This window comes from Anopheles marshallii, chromosome 3 (assembly GCF_943734725.1).
Source record: "Anopheles marshallii chromosome 3, idAnoMarsDA_429_01, whole genome shotgun sequence".
NCBI classification, from domain to species: Eukaryota; Metazoa; Arthropoda; class Insecta; order Diptera; family Culicidae; genus Anopheles; species Anopheles marshallii.
In genome coordinates, this window is record NC_071327.1 from 65,291,672 (window position 1) to 65,308,043 (window position 16,372).

The window sequence follows — 16,372 nt, forward strand, 5'->3', positions numbered from 1 at the left end:
GCACCACCGAAGTCCAGCCTCCTCCGGACCGGGAAAAAGCATAAAAAAGGGGAAGATGCCAACGACACATGGTTTTCCCAAGTGGTCACCCACCTAAGTACTAGCCATGCCCGATGTTGCTTAACTTCGGTGATCGGACGAGAACCGGTGTGTTCAACATGGTATGGTCGTTGACAAGCATCGCCGACGCTCGCACGCATCAAGAACCACCGTCGTCTTCAGCGTCCATCCAAGAAAAAGGACTTTTCGCTCTTCTTCCCCCACCTACTCCAGCCACCCCTTTGGTCTAAAAATAGAACAAGACTACGCACCACCGAAGGCAAGCCTCCTCCGGACCGGGAAAAAGCATAAAAAAGGGGAAGATGCCAACGACACATGGTTTTCCCAAGTGGTCACCCACCTAAGTACTAGCCATGCCCGATGTTGCTTAACTTCGGTGATCGGACGAGAACCGGTGTGTTCAACATGGTATGGTCGTTGACAAGCATCGCCGACGCTCGCACGCATCAAGAACCACCGTCGTCTTCAGCGTCCATCCAAGAAAAAGGACTTTTCGCTCTTCTTCCCCCACCTACTCCAGCCACCCCTTTGGTCTAAAAATAGAACAAGACTACGCACCACCGAAGGCAAGCCTCCTCCGGACCGGGAAAAAGCATAAAAAAGGGGAAGATGCCAACGACACATGGTTTTCCCAAGTGGTCACCCACCTAAGTACTAGCCATGCCCGATGTTGCTTAACTTCGGTGATCGGACGAGAACCGGTGTGTTCAACATGGTATGGTCGTTGACAAGCATCGCCGACGCTCGCACGCATCAAGAACCACCGTCGTCTTCAGTGTCCATCCAAGAAAAAGGATTCTCCGCTCTTCTTCCCCCACCTACTCCAGCCACCCCTTAGGTCTAAAAATAGAACAAGACTACGCACCACCGAAGTCCAGCCTCCTCCGGACCGGGAAAAAGCATAAAAAAGGGGAAGATGCCAACGACACATGGTTTTCCCAAGTGGTCACCCACCTAAGTACTAGCCATGCCCGATGTTGCTTAACTTCGGTGATCGGACGAGAACCGGTGTGTTCAACATGGTATGGTCGTTGACAAGCATCGCCGACGCTCGCACGCATCAAGAACCACCGTCGTCTTCAGCGTCCATCCAAGAAAAAGGACTTTTCGCTCTTCTTCCCCCACCTACTCCAGCCACCCCTTTGGTCTAAAAATAGAACAAGACTACGCACCACCGAAGGCAAGCCTCCTCCGGACCGGGAAAAAGCATAAAAAAGGGGAAGATGCCAACGACACATGGTTTTCCCAAGTGGTCACCCACCTAAGTACTAGCCATGCCCGATGTTGCTTAACTTCGGTGATCGGACGAGAACCGGTGTGTTCAACATGGTATGGTCGTTGACAAGCATCGCCGACGCTCGCACGCATCAAGAACCACCGTCGTCTTCAGCGTCCATCCAAGAAAAAGGACTTTTCGCTCTTCTTCCCCCACCTACTCCAGCCACCCCTTTGGTCTAAAAATAGAACAAGACTACGCACCACCGAAGGCAAGCCTCCTCCGGACCGGGAAAAAGCATAAAAAAGGGGAAGATGCCAACGACACATGGTTTTCCCAAGTGGTCACCCACCTAAGTACTAGCCATGCCCGATGTTGCTTAACTTCGGTGATCGGACGAGAACCGGTGTGTTCAACATGGTATGGTCGTTGACAAGCATCGCCGACGCTCGCACGCATCAAGAACCACCGTCGTCTTCAGTGTCCATCCAAGAAAAAGGATTCTCCGCTCTTCTTCCCCCACCTACTCCAGCCACCCCTTAGGTCTAAAAATAGAACAAGACTACGCACCACCGAAGTCCAGCCTCCTCCGGACCGGGAAAAAGCATAAAAAAGGGGAAGATGCCAACGACACATGGTTTTCCCAAGTGGTCACCCACCTAAGTACTAGCCATGCCCGATGTTGCTTAACTTCGGTGATCGGACGAGAACCGGTGTGTTCAACATGGTATGGTCGTTGACAAGCATCGCCGACGCTCGCACGCATCAAGAACCACCGTCCCCTTCAGCGTCCACCCAAGAAAAAGGACTTTTCGCTCTTCTTCCCCCACCTACTCCACCCACCCCTTAGGTCTAAAAATAGAACAAGACTACGCACCACCGAAGGCAAGCCTCCTCCGGACCGGGAAAAAGCATAAAAAAGGGGAAGATGCCAACGACACATGGTTTTCCCAAGTGGTCACCCACCTAAGTACTAGCCATGCCCGATGTTGCTTAACTTCGGTGATCGGACGAGAACCGGTGTGTTCAACATGGTATGGTCGTTGACAAGCATCGCCGACGCCCGCACGCATCAAGAACCACCGTCGTCTTCAGCGTCCACCCAAGAAAAAGGACTTTTCGCTCTTCTTCCCCAACCTACTCCAACCACCCTTAGGTCTAAAAATAGAACAAGACTACGCACCACCGAAGGCAAGCCTCCTCCGGACCGGGAAAAAGCATAAAAAAGGGGAAGATGCCAACGACACATGGTTTTCCCAAGTGGTCACCCACCTAAGTACTAGCCATGCCCGATGTTGCTTAACTTCGGTGATCGGACGAGAACCGGTGTGTTCAACATGGTATGGTCGTTGACAAGCATCGCCGACGCTCGCACGCATCAAGAACCACCGTCGTCTTCAGTGTCCACCCAAGAAAAAGGACTTTTCGCTCTTCTTCCCCCACCTACTCCATCCACCCTTAGGTCTAAAAATAGAACAAGACTTCGCACCACCGCAGTCCAGCCTCCTCCGGACCGGGAAAAAGCATAAAAAAGGGGAAGATGCCAACGACACATGGTTTTCCCAAGTGGTCACCCACCTAAGTACTAGCCATGCCCGATGTTGCTTAACTTCGGTGATCGGACGAGAACCGGTGTGTTCAACATGGTATGGTCGTTGACAAGCATCGCCGACGCCCGCACGCATCAAGAACCACCGTCGTCTTCAGCGTCCACCCAAGAAAAAGGACTTTTCGCTCTTCTTCCCCAACCTACTCCAACCACCCTTAGGTCTAAAAATAGAACAAGACTACGCACCACCGAAGTCAAGCCCCCTCCGGACCGGGAAAAAGCATAAAAAAGGGGAAGATGCCAACGACACATGGTTTTCCCAAGTGGTCACCCACCTAAGTACTAGCCATGCCCGATGTTGCTTAACTTCGGTGATCGGACGAGAACCGGTGTGTTCAACATGGTATGGTCGTTGACAAGCATCGCCGACGCTCGCACGCATCAAGAACCACCGTCGTCTTCAGCGTCCACCCAAGAAAAAGGACTTTTCGCTCTTCTTCCCCCACCTACTCCAGCCACCCTTTAGGTCTAAAAATAGAACAAGACTACGCACCACCGCAGTCCAGCCTCCTCCGGACCGGGAAAAAGCATAAAAAAGGGGAAGATGCCAACGACACATGGTTTTCCCAAGTGGTCACCCACCTAAGTACTAGCCATGCCCGATGTTGCTTAACTTCGGTGATCGGACGAGAACCGGTGTGTTCAACATGGTATGGTCGTTGACAAGCATCGCCGACGCCCGCACGCATCAAGAACCACCGTCGTCTTCAGCGTCCACCCAAGAAAAAGGACTTTTCGCTCTTCTTCCCCCACCTACCCCATCCACCCCTTAGGTCTAAAAATAGAACAAGACTACGCACCACCGAAGGCAAGCCTCCTCCGGACCGGGAAAAAGCATAAAAAAGGGGAAGATGCCAACGACACATGGTTTTCCCAAGTGGTCACCCACCTAAGTACTAGCCATGCCCGATGTTGCTTAACTTCGGTGATCGGACGAGAACCGGTGTGTTCAACATGGTATGGTCGTTGACAAGCATCGCCGACGCCCGCACGCATCAAGAACCACCGTCGTCTTCAGCGTCCACCCAAGAAAAAGGACTTTTCGCTCTTCTTCCCCAACCTACTCCAACCACCCTTAGGTCTAAAAATAGAACAAGACTACGCACCACCGAAGTCAAGCCCCCTCCGGACCGGGAAAAAGCATAAAAAAGGGGAAGATGCCAACGACACATGGTTTTCCCAAGTGGTCACCCACCTAAGTACTAGCCATGCCCGATGTTGCTTAACTTCGGTGATCGGACGAGAACCGGTGTGTTCAACATGGTATGGTCGTTGACAAGCATCGCCGACGCTCGCACGCATCAAGAACCACCGTCGTCTTCAGTGTCCACCCAAGAAAAAGGACTTTTCGCTCTTCTTCCCCCACCTACCCCATCCACCCCTTAGGTCTAAAAATAGAACAAGACTACGCACCACCGAAGTGAAGCCTCCTCCGGACCGGGAAAAAGCATAAAAAAGGGGAAGATGCCAACGACACATGGTTTTCCCAAGTGGTCACCCACCTAAGTACTAGCCATGCCCGATGTTGCTTAACTTCGGTGATCGGACGAGAACCGGTGTGTTCAACATGGTATGGTCGTTGACAAGCATCGCCGACGCTCGCACGCATCAAGAACCACCGTCGTCTTCAGCGTCCACCCAAGAAAAAAGATTCTCCGCTCTTCTTGCCCCACCTACTCCAACCACCCCTTAGGTCTAAAAATAGAACAAGACTACGCACCACCGCAGTCAAGCCTCCTCCGGACCGGGAACAAGCATAAAAAAGGGGAAGATGCCAACGACACATGGTTTTCCCAAGTGGTCACCCACCTAAGTACTAGCCATGCCCGATGTTGCTTAACTTCGGTGATCGGACGAGAACCGGTGTGTTCAACATGGTATGGTCGTTGACAAGCATCGCCGACGCTCGCACGCATCAAGAACCACCGTCGTCTTCAGTGTCCATCCAAGAAAAAAGATTCTCCGCTCTTCTTGCCCCACCTACTCCAACCACCCCTTAGGTCTAAAAATAGAACAAGACTACGCACCACCGCAGTCAAGCCTCCTCCGGACCGGGAACAAGCATAAAAAAGGGGAAGATGCCAACGACACATGGTTTTCCCAAGTGGTCACCCACCTAAGTACTAGCCATGCCCGATGTTGCTTAACTTCGGTGATCGGACGAGAACCGGTGTGTTCAACATGGTATGGTCGTTGACAAGCATCGCCGACGCTCGCACGCATCAAGAACCACCGTCGTCTTCAGTGTCCATCCAAGAAAAAAGATTCTCCGCTCTTCTTGCCCCACCTACTCCAACCACCCCTTAGGTCTAAAAATAGAACAAGACTACGCACCACCGCAGTCAAGCCTCCTCCGGACCGGGAACAAGCATAAAAAAGGGGAAGATGCCAACGACACATGGTTTTCCCAAGTGGTCACCCACCTAAGTACTAGCCATGCCCGATGTTGCTTAACTTCGGTGATCGGACGAGAACCGGTGTGTTCAACATGGTATGGTCGTTGACAAGCATCGCCGACGCTCGCACGCATCAAGAACCACCGTCGTCTTCAGCGTCCACCCAAGAAAAAAGATTCTCCGCTCTTCTTGCCCCACCTACTCCAACCACCCCTTAGGTCTAAAAATAGAACAAGACTACGCACCACCGCAGTCAAGCCTCCTCCGGACCGGGAACAAGCATAAAAAAGGGGAAGATGCCAACGACACATGGTTTTCCCAAGTGGTCACCCACCTAAGTACTAGCCATGCCCGATGTTGCTTAACTTCGGTGATCGGACGAGAACCGGTGTGTTCAACATGGTATGGTCGTTGACAAGCATCGCCGACGCTCGCACGCATCAAGAACCACCGTCGTCTTCAGTGTCCATCCAAGAAAAAAGATTCTCCGCTCTTCTTGCCCCACCTACTCCAACCACCCCTTAGGTCTAAAAATAGAACAAGACTACGCACCACCGCAGTCAAGCCTCCTCCGGACCGGGAACAAGCATAAAAAAGGGGAAGATGCCAACGACACATGGTTTTCCCAAGTGGTCACCCACCTAAGTACTAGCCATGCCCGATGTTGCTTAACTTCGGTGATCGGACGAGAACCGGTGTGTTCAACATGGTATGGTCGTTGACAAGCATCGCCGACGCTCGCACGCATCAAGAACCACCGTCGTCTTCAGCGTCCACCCAAGAAAAAAGATTCTCCGCTCTCCTTCCCCCACCTACTCCAGCCACCCCTTAGGTCTAAAAATAGAACAAGACTTCGCACCACCGCAGTCAAGCCTCCTCCGGACCGGGAAAAAGCATAAAAAAGGGGAAGATGCCAACGACACATGGTTTTCCCAAGTGGTCACCCACCTAAGTACTAGCCATGCCCGATGTTGCTTAACTTCGGTGATCGGACGAGAACCGGTGTGTTCAACATGGTATGGTCGTTGACAAGCATCGCCGACGCTCGCACGCATCAAGAACCACCGTCGTCTTCAGCGTCCACCCAAGAAAAAAGATTCTCCGCTCTTCTTGCCCCACCTACTCCAACCACCCCTTAGGTCTAAAAATAGAACAAGACTACGCACCACCGCAGTCAAGCCTCCTCCGGACCGGGAACAAGCATAAAAAAGGGGAAGATGCCAACGACACATGGTTTTCCCAAGTGGTCACCCACCTAAGTACTAGCCATGCCCGATGTTGCTTAACTTCGGTGATCGGACGAGAACCGGTGTGTTCAACATGGTATGGTCGTTGACAAGCATCGCCGACGCTCGCACGCATCAAGAACCACCGTCGTCTTCAGCGTCCACCCAAGAAAAAAGATTCTCCGCTCTCCTTCCCCCACCTACTCCAGCCACCCCTTAGGTCTAAAAATAGAACAAGACTTCGCACCACCGCAGTCAAGCCTCCTCCGGACCGGGAAAAAGCATAAAAAAGGGGAAGATGCCAACGACACATGGTTTTCCCAAGTGGTCACCCACCTAAGTACTAGCCATGCCCGATGTTGCTTAACTTCGGTGATCGGACGAGAACCGGTGTGTTCAACATGGTATGGTCGTTGACAAGCATCGCCGACGCTCGCACGCATCAAGAACCACCGTCGTCTTCAGCGTCCACCCAAGAAAAAAGATTCTCCGCTCTTCTTGCCCCACCTACTCCAACCACCCCTTAGGTCTAAAAATAGAACAAGACTACGCACCACCGCAGTCAAGCCTCCTCCGGACCGGGAACAAGCATAAAAAAGGGGAAGATGCCAACGACACATGGTTTTCCCAAGTGGTCACCCACCTAAGTACTAGCCATGCCCGATGTTGCTTAACTTCGGTGATCGGACGAGAACCGGTGTGTTCAACATGGTATGGTCGTTGACAAGCATCGCCGACGCTCGCACGCATCAAGAACCACCGTCGTCTTCAGTGTCCATCCAAGAAAAAAGATTCTCCGCTCTTCTTGCCCCACCTACTCCAACCACCCCTTAGGTCTAAAAATAGAACAAGACTACGCACCACCGCAGTCAAGCCTCCTCCGGACCGGGAACAAGCATAAAAAAGGGGAAGATGCCAACGACACATGGTTTTCCCAAGTGGTCACCCACCTAAGTACTAGCCATGCCCGATGTTGCTTAACTTCGGTGATCGGACGAGAACCGGTGTGTTCAACATGGTATGGTCGTTGACAAGCATCGCCGACGCTCGCACGCATCAAGAACCACCGTCGTCTTCAGCGTCCACCCAAGAAAAAAGATTCTCCGCTCTCCTTCCCCCACCTACTCCAGCCACCCCTTAGGTCTAAAAATAGAACAAGACTTCGCACCACCGCAGTCAAGCCTCCTCCGGACCGGGAAAAAGCATAAAAAAGGGGAAGATGCCAACGACACATGGTTTTCCCAAGTGGTCACCCACCTAAGTACTAGCCATGCCCGATGTTGCTTAACTTCGGTGATCGGACGAGAACCGGTGTGTTCAACATGGTATGGTCGTTGACAAGCATCGCCGACGCTCGCACGCATCAAGAACCACCGTCGTCTTCAGCGTCCACCCAAGAAAAAAGATTCTCCGCTCTTCTTGCCCCACCTACTCCAACCACCCCTTAGGTCTAAAAATAGAACAAGACTACGCACCACCGCAGTCAAGCCTCCTCCGGACCGGGAACAAGCATAAAAAAGGGGAAGATGCCAACGACACATGGTTTTCCCAAGTGGTCACCCACCTAAGTACTAGCCATGCCCGATGTTGCTTAACTTCGGTGATCGGACGAGAACCGGTGTGTTCAACATGGTATGGTCGTTGACAAGCATCGCCGACGCTCGCACGCATCAAGAACCACCGTCGTCTTCAGTGTCCATCCAAGAAAAAAGATTCTCCGCTCTTCTTGCCCCACCTACTCCAACCACCCCTTAGGTCTAAAAATAGAACAAGACTACGCACCACCGCAGTCAAGCCTCCTCCGGACCGGGAACAAGCATAAAAAAGGGGAAGATGCCAACGACACATGGTTTTCCCAAGTGGTCACCCACCTAAGTACTAGCCATGCCCGATGTTGCTTAACTTCGGTGATCGGACGAGAACCGGTGTGTTCAACATGGTATGGTCGTTGACAAGCATCGCCGACGCTCGCACGCATCAAGAACCACCGTCGTCTTCAGCGTCCACCCAAGAAAAAAGATTCTCCGCTCTTCTTGCCCCACCTACTCCAACCACCCCTTAGGTCTAAAAATAGAACAAGACTACGCACCACCGCAGTCAAGCCTCCTCCGGACCGGGAACAAGCATAAAAAAGGGGAAGATGCCAACGACACATGGTTTTCCCAAGTGGTCACCCACCTAAGTACTAGCCATGCCCGATGTTGCTTAACTTCGGTGATCGGACGAGAACCGGTGTGTTCAACATGGTATGGTCGTTGACAAGCATCGCCGACGCTCGCACGCATCAAGAACCACCGTCGTCTTCAGTGTCCATCCAAGAAAAAAGATTCTCCGCTCTTCTTGCCCCACCTACTCCAACCACCCCTTAGGTCTAAAAATAGAACAAGACTACGCACCACCGCAGTCAAGCCTCCTCCGGACCGGGAACAAGCATAAAAAAGGGGAAGATGCCAACGACACATGGTTTTCCCAAGTGGTCACCCACCTAAGTACTAGCCATGCCCGATGTTGCTTAACTTCGGTGATCGGACGAGAACCGGTGTGTTCAACATGGTATGGTCGTTGACAAGCATCGCCGACGCTCGCACGCATCAAGAACCACCGTCGTCTTCAGCGTCCACCCAAGAAAAAAGATTCTCCGCTCTCCTTCCCCCACCTACTCCAGCCACCCCTTAGGTCTAAAAATAGAACAAGACTTCGCACCACCGCAGTCAAGCCTCCTCCGGACCGGGAAAAAGCATAAAAAAGGGGAAGATGCCAACGACACATGGTTTTCCCAAGTGGTCACCCACCTAAGTACTAGCCATGCCCGATGTTGCTTAACTTCGGTGATCGGACGAGAACCGGTGTGTTCAACATGGTATGGTCGTTGACAAGCATCGCCCATGCTCGCACGCATCAAGAACCACCGTCCTCTTCAGCGTACACCCAAGAAAAAGGACTTTTCGCTCTTCTTCCCCCACCTACTCCATCCACCCCTTTGGTCTAAAAATAGAACAAGACTACGCACCACCGAAGACAAGCCTTCTCCGGACCGGGAAAAAGCATAAAAAAGGGGAAGATGCCAACGACACATGGTTTTCCCAAGTGGTCACCCACCTAAGTACTAGCCATGCCCGATGTTGCTTAACTTCGGTGATCGGACGAGAACCGGTGTGTTCAACATGGTATGGTCGTTGACAAGCATCGCCGACGCTCGCACGCACCAAGAACCACCGTCGTCTTCAGTGTCCATCCAAGAAAAAAGATTCTCCGCTCTTCTTCCCCCACCTACTCCAGCCACCCCTTAGGTCTAAAAATAGAACAAGACTACGCACCACCGCAGTCAAGCCTTCTCCGGACCGGGAAAAAGCATAAAAAAGGGGAAGATGCCAACGACACATGGTTTTCCCAAGTGGTCACCCACCTAAGTACTAGCCATGCCCGATGTTGCTTAACTTCGGTGATCGGACGAGAACCGGTGTGTTCAACATGGTATGGTCGTTGACAAGCATCGCCGACGCTCGCACGCATCAAGAACCACCGTCGTCTTCAGCGTCCACCCAAGAAAAAAGATTTTCTTTTTTCTTCCCCTTTGCTATTTCAGGTCTAAAAATAGAACAGGACTGCCCGATGCCCGTTGCCCGTAGTGTTTTTCTCCCACTCCATCGTGTGCTGTCATGCTTACGCACCCATTAATCAAATATCACAGTATCAAGAATGCAATAACAGGGGAAGTTGAAGTCTTAAAATAGAATTTGATATTTAAGGGGAAAAAAGGGGAAGAGTCGATTGTCGAAAACTTTCCACTGTTGGAAAACAAGTTCTCCTTTATAATTAATTACAGCTTTACTTTCCTGGTTCTTTTATTAATGAATAGGAAATAGTTGTAAAGAGGATAATTTTGAATTTGTATACCGTTGCCGGTCCTGAATTTAGTTTCGCAACTTTTCTGTTGAGAAAAGAACAAATCTGCTTGTGAATTGTTTTTCAAAGAAACGCATTTTGTTGAATTTCAGTTCTGTAGATGTCATGCTAAATGACCTAAATTTCCTCACTGTTGCTTCCAGTGTCAATTTGAACTAAGGTGTATGCTCCATCTTTTGGATTTCGATTTTAATATTGCTTTTTTGTTCTGAGAATAATACAACTCCTATGTTTTTAAATGGTACATAATATCCATTTGTTTTTACAGTCCTTTATTCGTTCGGATATGCAATGAACAATTTTGAGTTCCAAATTTTCTGTTGGGTTTCTATATTCACCTTGATGTCGGTTGAATGACGCAAAACGAACTGTCTACGAATCTTATGCAAATCTTGTCAGTGGCATAGGCAAAAAAACACACAAGCAACAAGAGAAACTCCTCCGCATGCGAAAAAAAGTATCATCAGCACGCGGGGAGGTAAAATAATAGCCTAATATTGCATAGTTCCCGATTGGCCGCTGTTTGTTGCTCGTGTACTGAATTTCCGGAACTGCTGCAGTTGGAAGTGCGAAGTGAAATAAAAGTGTTTCTCCCCCCGTGTGCGACCGAAGGTGTTTTGATGTGTTTTTGTTTTCACTACACCATTCCTCCGCGACAAACGACTGGAGCAGCTTCTGCGTACGCAAAGAGTACGTGGAACATCCGCGCAAGGCGAACGCATCAAGAGCAGAAGCAGCAGCAGTAGTAGGGTACACAATCACACAAATCGCCAGTCTCCTCTGCTGATAGGTACGTCGGGGTCGTATTTCTTGATGTGTCGAATAAGGGCAGAACGTGAGCTAACAACAGTGCTGTGCGCGATTGAAGGTGGGTGATAGTGTTGATGGGCTTTTTTTATTGACCGATGGAAACCCTCACCCTTTCATATTTTGCTACCTTTGCCACACTATCGGCGAGGTCAATGCGAAAACCAAAAGGGGAAAAGGTCTTTTCGGCCGTCTAAATTTATGCTCGGCGCACCGTCGGCAGTGTCCATTCATCCGTGGCACAACCAGACAACCTAAGGAATGGTGGCAATTGTGAACTTTTAAATACAATTTATTGATTATCTTCTTCAATAACACACAAATGCGCGAAGGAAGTTTTGTTGGGGGGAACGGCGTCTAACACGGGAAAAGTGCCAAAGGAGGTATGCCATGCTGTGCGATTTTTTTTTGTGTTATCGAAAGCTAAAGTAGGGAACGAGGATGATGCGGGGGAAGCGGCAGCAAGAAGCAGGGGAATTTGACCTTATGGTAAATTGAAAGTTATAGTACGTCCGTTTCGCTGGATTCGCTTGTTTTTTGCAGCTTATTCTGCTGACATTGTGCTTGATATGGTACGTTCACTGCGAGACGTCTGGGTGACTGCTGCACAGAACTCGGAGCTGTGGAACCACCGGACCAGACTGGGACAAATATATGGGTAGCGTGAAGCCCGTTTCAAGACATTATCCTTCGTCTAAATGTGCGTATGGTATGCGTAGCGGTTTGACTGTTCCACCAACGATGACGTCAGTGTACGGGTTCCTCAAGGAATTGCCAATATATTGGCCGTACGATGTGCGGAAAACGCTGTCTTAACCGTCTATAGCGTCCGGATTTTACACGCTTCGCGTTGGATCTTTTTTATTTAATTAAACAGTTGTAATCTTGCGCCGATCACGTTCTGTGACAGCTACCGCAGTGTTGGTACTGTTGCGAACAACAGTGGTGTTGGTGCGCAACAACCACCGTCACCATCATGGCATGCCATGCCGTAGTCAAGGCATTCAATGTTGTCATCCCGTCGGTTCTTCGACTTTAGCAATGCCTATTTGATGACCACCGTGTCTCATGTAGATGCAAACACGTGTTCACATCGATGCACAGAATCGTCAACGCATTCGCCAAGGATTGCTCCCGAAACGAGGATAGCTTGAGCGTTCCGGTGATGGCGAAAGTGTTCCTCGCAAGTGGTCGAAGCTGTGCAGGCAGTAGTATTTTTATAGGAGATTGTGTTTTGATACCGGTACATAAAAGGGCACAAGGACCTACGGCAGGTGTGCTCCCAGTGCACACCAATCACCAACTGGTTGAACGCGGCGTAGTGTAGATATGAAGGCCGTCAGTAAATGGGGAAATGTCTATCAACCTGTTGAATTTATTGTTTTCTGTAATTGGGTAGGGATTTATGTGTCGTGTAGCAGCGCACAAAGCCCACAACACGGTGTCCTCCCTTTACTGTCGTTCCCCACCGACCGGGCCACAATCCACAATTAAATCATTCATTTTGGTTCTTCTCTGTTTCTCGTTTCAGAATCCGGCACGTATTACCGTAATCAGCGTATGGTAATGTCGTGCCTGTTGCATTAGGAGCCGTAGGAAAAGGGTGTTCGTTTATGTGGTCGTCGTCTTGCTACGAATAATACTCGTCGTATTTTTGGGGTGGGGGTTGTACCGTGTCCTTGTGTGTATAGTAGTGTGTATATATACATGTGTGTGTGTGTGTACGTGCGCATCTAATGCCGTGCTTTCTTACACCACGCGAAGACCCTACAAACTAGCTGGTATACAATACTCTATAGTGAAGCGCGAGATAAGAACCTGCTGCTGCTGTTGTTAACATAACTTTTCCCAAAGAATCTCAATCGCGAAGGCGCAATCTCATTCGAACCAAGCAACAACGATCACCGGAACGTGTGCGTGTGTGTGTGTGTGTGTGTTTGTGTGTAATAACCCTGTAAGTCCGCCAAGATCCAATGGTGGTTCGGAATCCGTGGCGATTCAACGTGAAAAAGTACCTTTGGAAGTGAGGGTTCTTAACGCGTGTCCGTTTTGCTAAAAGCCAATGCCTGCTTGGTAGATGGTAGTGCTGGGTAGAAAGCTGTAGTTGTAGTAGACGTAGAGTGATTGTATTCGTTACGGTTTGTGTGGTCGCTTCATTGGTATACGGGAAAACGTAACGAACGTGGAGAACCGCTAAAAAGAAGCAGCTAAATTCAAAAGCGGTATTATTCCCGAGCCCAGCAATACAGCTGCTATAACAGGCCAGTTCTTCAAAGGAGCTTGTATTGTGATTGCCTGCGGCTGATTCGAATCAGAAGGACACACCGCGGAATAGCAGCGCATCGCTCGCTCCTTCACACGCCCCACCATCACAATGCCGCTGTTCGGGAAAAAAGATTCGGGCAAGAAAATACGCAAGGACGTGAAGGATGGATGCGAAAAGTTGCCCAGCATCGATGACAAGTACGTCATCAAGGAGCTGCTCGGGACCGGTGCGTTCTCGGAGGTGCGGCTGTGCGAGCACAAAGAAACGGCCCAGCAGTACGCCGTGAAGATTATCGACAAGAAAGCGCTCAAGGGCAAGGAAGATTCGCTGGAGAATGAGATCCGTGTGCTGAAGCGGTTCAGCGCCCGGAGAAGCGACGGGAGCGGCGTACAGAGTACGGGGCCACCGATCGGTGGTCCCCGGTTTGCGCACCCAAACATTGTGCAGCTGCTGGAAACGTTCGAGGACAAATCGAAGGTGTATCTGATCATGGAGCTGGTGACGGGCGGTGAACTGTTCGATCGGATTGTGGAGAAGGGTTCGTACACCGAGCGGGACGCGTCAAACCTGATCCGGCAGGTGCTGGAAGCGGTGGACTATATGCACGAGCAGGGCGTCGTGCATCGGGACCTGAAGCCGGAAAATCTACTCTACTACAGCCCGGCGGAAGATAGCAAGATCATGATCAGCGATTTCGGCCTGTCGAAGATGGAAGATTCCGGGTTTATGGCGACGGCGTGCGGTACACCCGGGTATGTGGCGCCCGAAGTACTCGCGCAGAAACCGTACGGCAAGGCTGTGGACGTATGGAGCATAGGCGTCATCTCGTACATACTGCTGTGCGGGTACCCACCGTTCTACGACGAGAACGATGCGAACCTGTTCGCCCAGATTTTGAAGGGCGAGTTCGAGTTTGATTCACCGTACTGGGACGAAATTAGTGATTCGGCGAAAGATTTCATCCGCAACCTGATGTGTGTGAATGTGGAGAGGCGATTCACGTGCAAGCAGGCGCTCGCCCATCCATGGATATCGGGCAATGCGGCAAGCAGCAAGAACATCCACGGCACCGTGTCCGAGCAGCTGAAGAAGAACTTTGCCAAATCGCGCTGGAAGCAGGCCTACCATGCGGCAACCGTTATACGGCAGATGCAACGAATGGCGCTAAGCAGTGGGGGCAGCGGTACGGGTAGCGGTGCGTACGGCCGCAGCTCGTCGCGGATAAGCAATGCACCGGCGGACGGAACTAACTCGGGTGCGGCCGACGAACGGCCAGCCGGACAGACGGACACTACTGCATCGAGCAGTAAGTAATAGTCGGTCGACCGTGATCCGCATCTACTAGCTTAAATTGGAAGCGAAACGCGAACCTAGTAGCTGATAGTAGTAATGGCAAGATGAATGTGATTATGCAGAGCCCCGTTGTTGTTGTTCGCCTAATGTAATGTTTGCTTTCTATTTACTTGATACTCCTTTTAATTATGTGTAACATTGTAGGGGAGGTTATCGTTTGTTAGGTGATCGACCGTATTTTAATGACTTTGCTTCAATTTGTGTCCAATTTGCTGTCAGTGTGTGTCTCTAGTTGTTTCCTTTTATTTTGCATTATAACGAGCACAGACATGATGCTTTCTTTTTAAATGTATGACAGTGCAGCATTACAAAGTAAAGCGGGGGGAAAAGTTAGAAGATTTGGTGACATAGCAGGAGTACTTTTTGCATTTTGTAATGAAAAGACGCTAACGGAAGCACGATATGTTTTAAACCGTGCGGGCTCAAAATGGCTACGTCTCATTAAAAGGTCTTGGCCAAATATCCACCGATAACCGAGAGGACTGTGGTATATCTGTACATCAGCACCGTACCATCCTACCGACGCGCATGTTTATCTATAATCGGGGAATAGCACTGGATACGGTGCGAATTGAGCTTGGCCGAACACAGCACGAAACAAAATTGCACCGGCAATGAAAATGTTGACGTTTATTGTTGTACCAAATTATATTGAATGTTAAATTTAATATAATCCACCAATAATAGGACGCGTTGTACTAAAAGATTAGTACAATGTTTTCTGCGTTCTTGTACAGCCCTGAACATTCCACCAAGTGTTGCTTTTTTAAGGATTTGTTTTTTTTTGTTCTTGAAGCATGTTTTAAAAATTCAAACTTTTTCTTGTAACTTGACATGATTGGTGGACATTAGAATATTGGCCAGAAGTACTTGAATGTCTGCTGGATTCTTTTTATCCATACAAACATTAAACTACGAGGCAACCCTTACTTACTGAAGCGTGCGTGCGAAGACAGTTTTGTGCAAATTACTTACCCAATGCTACTTAAACATTCTTATGCTCTTAATAGGGATAGATTAGAATTTCTCCCACTAAGTCATTGCACGTTACTTAGATTGAAATAGTTGGTTTAATCGAAATTAAAATTAAACTGAAGGTTTTTTTTAATACCTTCAAAGCAACACGAAACACCCATGTGTTGACATTGAATCCGTTCCTTTTCTATTAATAAAACTGTTGATCGTTTGTTCTTCCCATTAACGATAATATGCAAATGAGCTGGAGCGATGTGGCACAGCAAAGCGACACCCGTTTGGATGAAATTACTTAATTTTACTATCAAAATCTGCTTCGTGCTTTTGAGAGCGACCATTCTGTTGGTAGATTTGGTACATTCCACATGACTGTCAAGGATTCATCGGTATCCTTCGCCAGAAAAAAAAAAACGTATTCATTCCCAGACATTTGTGTCTATCTTGATGGGTCGAAAAGTGGGACAGTTTCTGGGGTTCCTTTTTTAAACTGTCCCTCCTTTTGCCACTATTTCGCTAATAGCACTACGGAATGAGTTGTTCGAGCCTTGTGCTCTCGTT

At 49.6% G+C, this 16,372-nt stretch overlaps 1 protein-coding gene and 33 non-coding genes across 34 annotated transcripts; 1 reads left to right on the top strand and 33 right to left on the bottom strand.

Annotated features, from left to right (window-relative positions):
• Positions 1-56: 56 nt before the first annotated feature.
• On the bottom strand, positions 57-175 carry LOC128716505 (5S ribosomal RNA). Its single transcript, XR_008409992.1, has one exon. It is a non-coding gene; the product is annotated as a 5S ribosomal RNA (ribosomal RNA).
• A 188-nt stretch (positions 176-363) lies between these two features.
• LOC128716506 (5S ribosomal RNA) lies at positions 364-482 on the bottom strand. Its single transcript, XR_008409993.1, has one exon. It is a non-coding gene; the product is annotated as a 5S ribosomal RNA (ribosomal RNA).
• A 188-nt stretch (positions 483-670) lies between these two features.
• LOC128716508 (5S ribosomal RNA) lies at positions 671-789 on the bottom strand. Its single transcript, XR_008409995.1, has one exon. It is a non-coding gene; the product is annotated as a 5S ribosomal RNA (ribosomal RNA).
• A 188-nt stretch (positions 790-977) lies between these two features.
• LOC128716509 (5S ribosomal RNA) lies at positions 978-1,096 on the bottom strand. Its single transcript, XR_008409996.1, has one exon. It is a non-coding gene; the product is annotated as a 5S ribosomal RNA (ribosomal RNA).
• Positions 1,097-1,284: 188 nt separating this feature from the next.
• Positions 1,285-1,403, bottom strand: LOC128716510 (5S ribosomal RNA). The gene has a single exon (XR_008409997.1). It is a non-coding gene; the product is annotated as a 5S ribosomal RNA (ribosomal RNA).
• Positions 1,404-1,591: 188 nt separating this feature from the next.
• Positions 1,592-1,710, bottom strand: LOC128716512 (5S ribosomal RNA). The gene has a single exon (XR_008409998.1). It is a non-coding gene; the product is annotated as a 5S ribosomal RNA (ribosomal RNA).
• Positions 1,711-1,898: 188 nt separating this feature from the next.
• Positions 1,899-2,017, bottom strand: LOC128716513 (5S ribosomal RNA). The gene has a single exon (XR_008409999.1). It is a non-coding gene; the product is annotated as a 5S ribosomal RNA (ribosomal RNA).
• A 188-nt stretch (positions 2,018-2,205) lies between these two features.
• Positions 2,206-2,324, bottom strand: LOC128716514 (5S ribosomal RNA). The gene has a single exon (XR_008410000.1). It is a non-coding gene; the product is annotated as a 5S ribosomal RNA (ribosomal RNA).
• Positions 2,325-2,511: 187 nt separating this feature from the next.
• LOC128716515 (5S ribosomal RNA) lies at positions 2,512-2,630 on the bottom strand. The gene has a single exon (XR_008410001.1). It is a non-coding gene; the product is annotated as a 5S ribosomal RNA (ribosomal RNA).
• A 187-nt stretch (positions 2,631-2,817) lies between these two features.
• Positions 2,818-2,936, bottom strand: LOC128716516 (5S ribosomal RNA). Its single transcript, XR_008410002.1, has one exon. It is a non-coding gene; the product is annotated as a 5S ribosomal RNA (ribosomal RNA).
• A 187-nt stretch (positions 2,937-3,123) lies between these two features.
• LOC128716517 (5S ribosomal RNA) lies at positions 3,124-3,242 on the bottom strand. The gene has a single exon (XR_008410003.1). It is a non-coding gene; the product is annotated as a 5S ribosomal RNA (ribosomal RNA).
• Positions 3,243-3,430: 188 nt separating this feature from the next.
• LOC128716518 (5S ribosomal RNA) lies at positions 3,431-3,549 on the bottom strand. Its single transcript, XR_008410004.1, has one exon. It is a non-coding gene; the product is annotated as a 5S ribosomal RNA (ribosomal RNA).
• Positions 3,550-3,737: 188 nt separating this feature from the next.
• Positions 3,738-3,856, bottom strand: LOC128716520 (5S ribosomal RNA). Its single transcript, XR_008410006.1, has one exon. It is a non-coding gene; the product is annotated as a 5S ribosomal RNA (ribosomal RNA).
• A 187-nt stretch (positions 3,857-4,043) lies between these two features.
• Positions 4,044-4,162, bottom strand: LOC128716521 (5S ribosomal RNA). The gene has a single exon (XR_008410007.1). It is a non-coding gene; the product is annotated as a 5S ribosomal RNA (ribosomal RNA).
• Positions 4,163-4,350: 188 nt separating this feature from the next.
• Positions 4,351-4,469, bottom strand: LOC128716522 (5S ribosomal RNA). The gene has a single exon (XR_008410008.1). It is a non-coding gene; the product is annotated as a 5S ribosomal RNA (ribosomal RNA).
• A 188-nt stretch (positions 4,470-4,657) lies between these two features.
• LOC128716523 (5S ribosomal RNA) lies at positions 4,658-4,776 on the bottom strand. Its single transcript, XR_008410009.1, has one exon. It is a non-coding gene; the product is annotated as a 5S ribosomal RNA (ribosomal RNA).
• A 188-nt stretch (positions 4,777-4,964) lies between these two features.
• On the bottom strand, positions 4,965-5,083 carry LOC128716524 (5S ribosomal RNA). Its single transcript, XR_008410010.1, has one exon. It is a non-coding gene; the product is annotated as a 5S ribosomal RNA (ribosomal RNA).
• Positions 5,084-5,271: 188 nt separating this feature from the next.
• LOC128716525 (5S ribosomal RNA) lies at positions 5,272-5,390 on the bottom strand. The gene has a single exon (XR_008410011.1). It is a non-coding gene; the product is annotated as a 5S ribosomal RNA (ribosomal RNA).
• Positions 5,391-5,578: 188 nt separating this feature from the next.
• Positions 5,579-5,697, bottom strand: LOC128716526 (5S ribosomal RNA). The gene has a single exon (XR_008410012.1). It is a non-coding gene; the product is annotated as a 5S ribosomal RNA (ribosomal RNA).
• Positions 5,698-5,885: 188 nt separating this feature from the next.
• On the bottom strand, positions 5,886-6,004 carry LOC128716528 (5S ribosomal RNA). Its single transcript, XR_008410013.1, has one exon. It is a non-coding gene; the product is annotated as a 5S ribosomal RNA (ribosomal RNA).
• Positions 6,005-6,192: 188 nt separating this feature from the next.
• Positions 6,193-6,311, bottom strand: LOC128716529 (5S ribosomal RNA). The gene has a single exon (XR_008410014.1). It is a non-coding gene; the product is annotated as a 5S ribosomal RNA (ribosomal RNA).
• A 188-nt stretch (positions 6,312-6,499) lies between these two features.
• LOC128716530 (5S ribosomal RNA) lies at positions 6,500-6,618 on the bottom strand. The gene has a single exon (XR_008410015.1). It is a non-coding gene; the product is annotated as a 5S ribosomal RNA (ribosomal RNA).
• A 188-nt stretch (positions 6,619-6,806) lies between these two features.
• Positions 6,807-6,925, bottom strand: LOC128716532 (5S ribosomal RNA). The gene has a single exon (XR_008410017.1). It is a non-coding gene; the product is annotated as a 5S ribosomal RNA (ribosomal RNA).
• Positions 6,926-7,113: 188 nt separating this feature from the next.
• On the bottom strand, positions 7,114-7,232 carry LOC128716533 (5S ribosomal RNA). Its single transcript, XR_008410018.1, has one exon. It is a non-coding gene; the product is annotated as a 5S ribosomal RNA (ribosomal RNA).
• Positions 7,233-7,420: 188 nt separating this feature from the next.
• LOC128716534 (5S ribosomal RNA) lies at positions 7,421-7,539 on the bottom strand. Its single transcript, XR_008410019.1, has one exon. It is a non-coding gene; the product is annotated as a 5S ribosomal RNA (ribosomal RNA).
• A 188-nt stretch (positions 7,540-7,727) lies between these two features.
• Positions 7,728-7,846, bottom strand: LOC128716535 (5S ribosomal RNA). Its single transcript, XR_008410020.1, has one exon. It is a non-coding gene; the product is annotated as a 5S ribosomal RNA (ribosomal RNA).
• A 188-nt stretch (positions 7,847-8,034) lies between these two features.
• On the bottom strand, positions 8,035-8,153 carry LOC128716536 (5S ribosomal RNA). Its single transcript, XR_008410021.1, has one exon. It is a non-coding gene; the product is annotated as a 5S ribosomal RNA (ribosomal RNA).
• Positions 8,154-8,341: 188 nt separating this feature from the next.
• On the bottom strand, positions 8,342-8,460 carry LOC128716538 (5S ribosomal RNA). The gene has a single exon (XR_008410023.1). It is a non-coding gene; the product is annotated as a 5S ribosomal RNA (ribosomal RNA).
• Positions 8,461-8,648: 188 nt separating this feature from the next.
• Positions 8,649-8,767, bottom strand: LOC128716539 (5S ribosomal RNA). The gene has a single exon (XR_008410024.1). It is a non-coding gene; the product is annotated as a 5S ribosomal RNA (ribosomal RNA).
• Positions 8,768-8,955: 188 nt separating this feature from the next.
• On the bottom strand, positions 8,956-9,074 carry LOC128716540 (5S ribosomal RNA). Its single transcript, XR_008410025.1, has one exon. It is a non-coding gene; the product is annotated as a 5S ribosomal RNA (ribosomal RNA).
• Positions 9,075-9,262: 188 nt separating this feature from the next.
• On the bottom strand, positions 9,263-9,381 carry LOC128716541 (5S ribosomal RNA). The gene has a single exon (XR_008410026.1). It is a non-coding gene; the product is annotated as a 5S ribosomal RNA (ribosomal RNA).
• A 188-nt stretch (positions 9,382-9,569) lies between these two features.
• On the bottom strand, positions 9,570-9,688 carry LOC128716542 (5S ribosomal RNA). The gene has a single exon (XR_008410027.1). It is a non-coding gene; the product is annotated as a 5S ribosomal RNA (ribosomal RNA).
• Positions 9,689-9,876: 188 nt separating this feature from the next.
• On the bottom strand, positions 9,877-9,995 carry LOC128716545 (5S ribosomal RNA). Its single transcript, XR_008410029.1, has one exon. It is a non-coding gene; the product is annotated as a 5S ribosomal RNA (ribosomal RNA).
• Positions 9,996-13,594: 3,599 nt separating this feature from the next.
• On the top strand, positions 13,595-14,800 carry LOC128711225 (calcium/calmodulin-dependent protein kinase type 1). The gene has a single exon (XM_053806092.1). The coding sequence runs from the start codon at positions 13,595-13,597 to the stop codon at positions 14,798-14,800; it is 1,206 nt and encodes a 401-aa protein (XP_053662067.1).
• Positions 14,801-16,372: the final 1,572 nt, after the last annotated feature.

What these genes read in the sequence shown, in the direction of transcription:
- LOC128711225 (XM_053806092.1), top strand. Translation starts at nt 13,595, where the DNA reads ATGCCGCTGTTCGGGAAAAAAGATTCGGGCAAGAAAATACGCAAGGAC.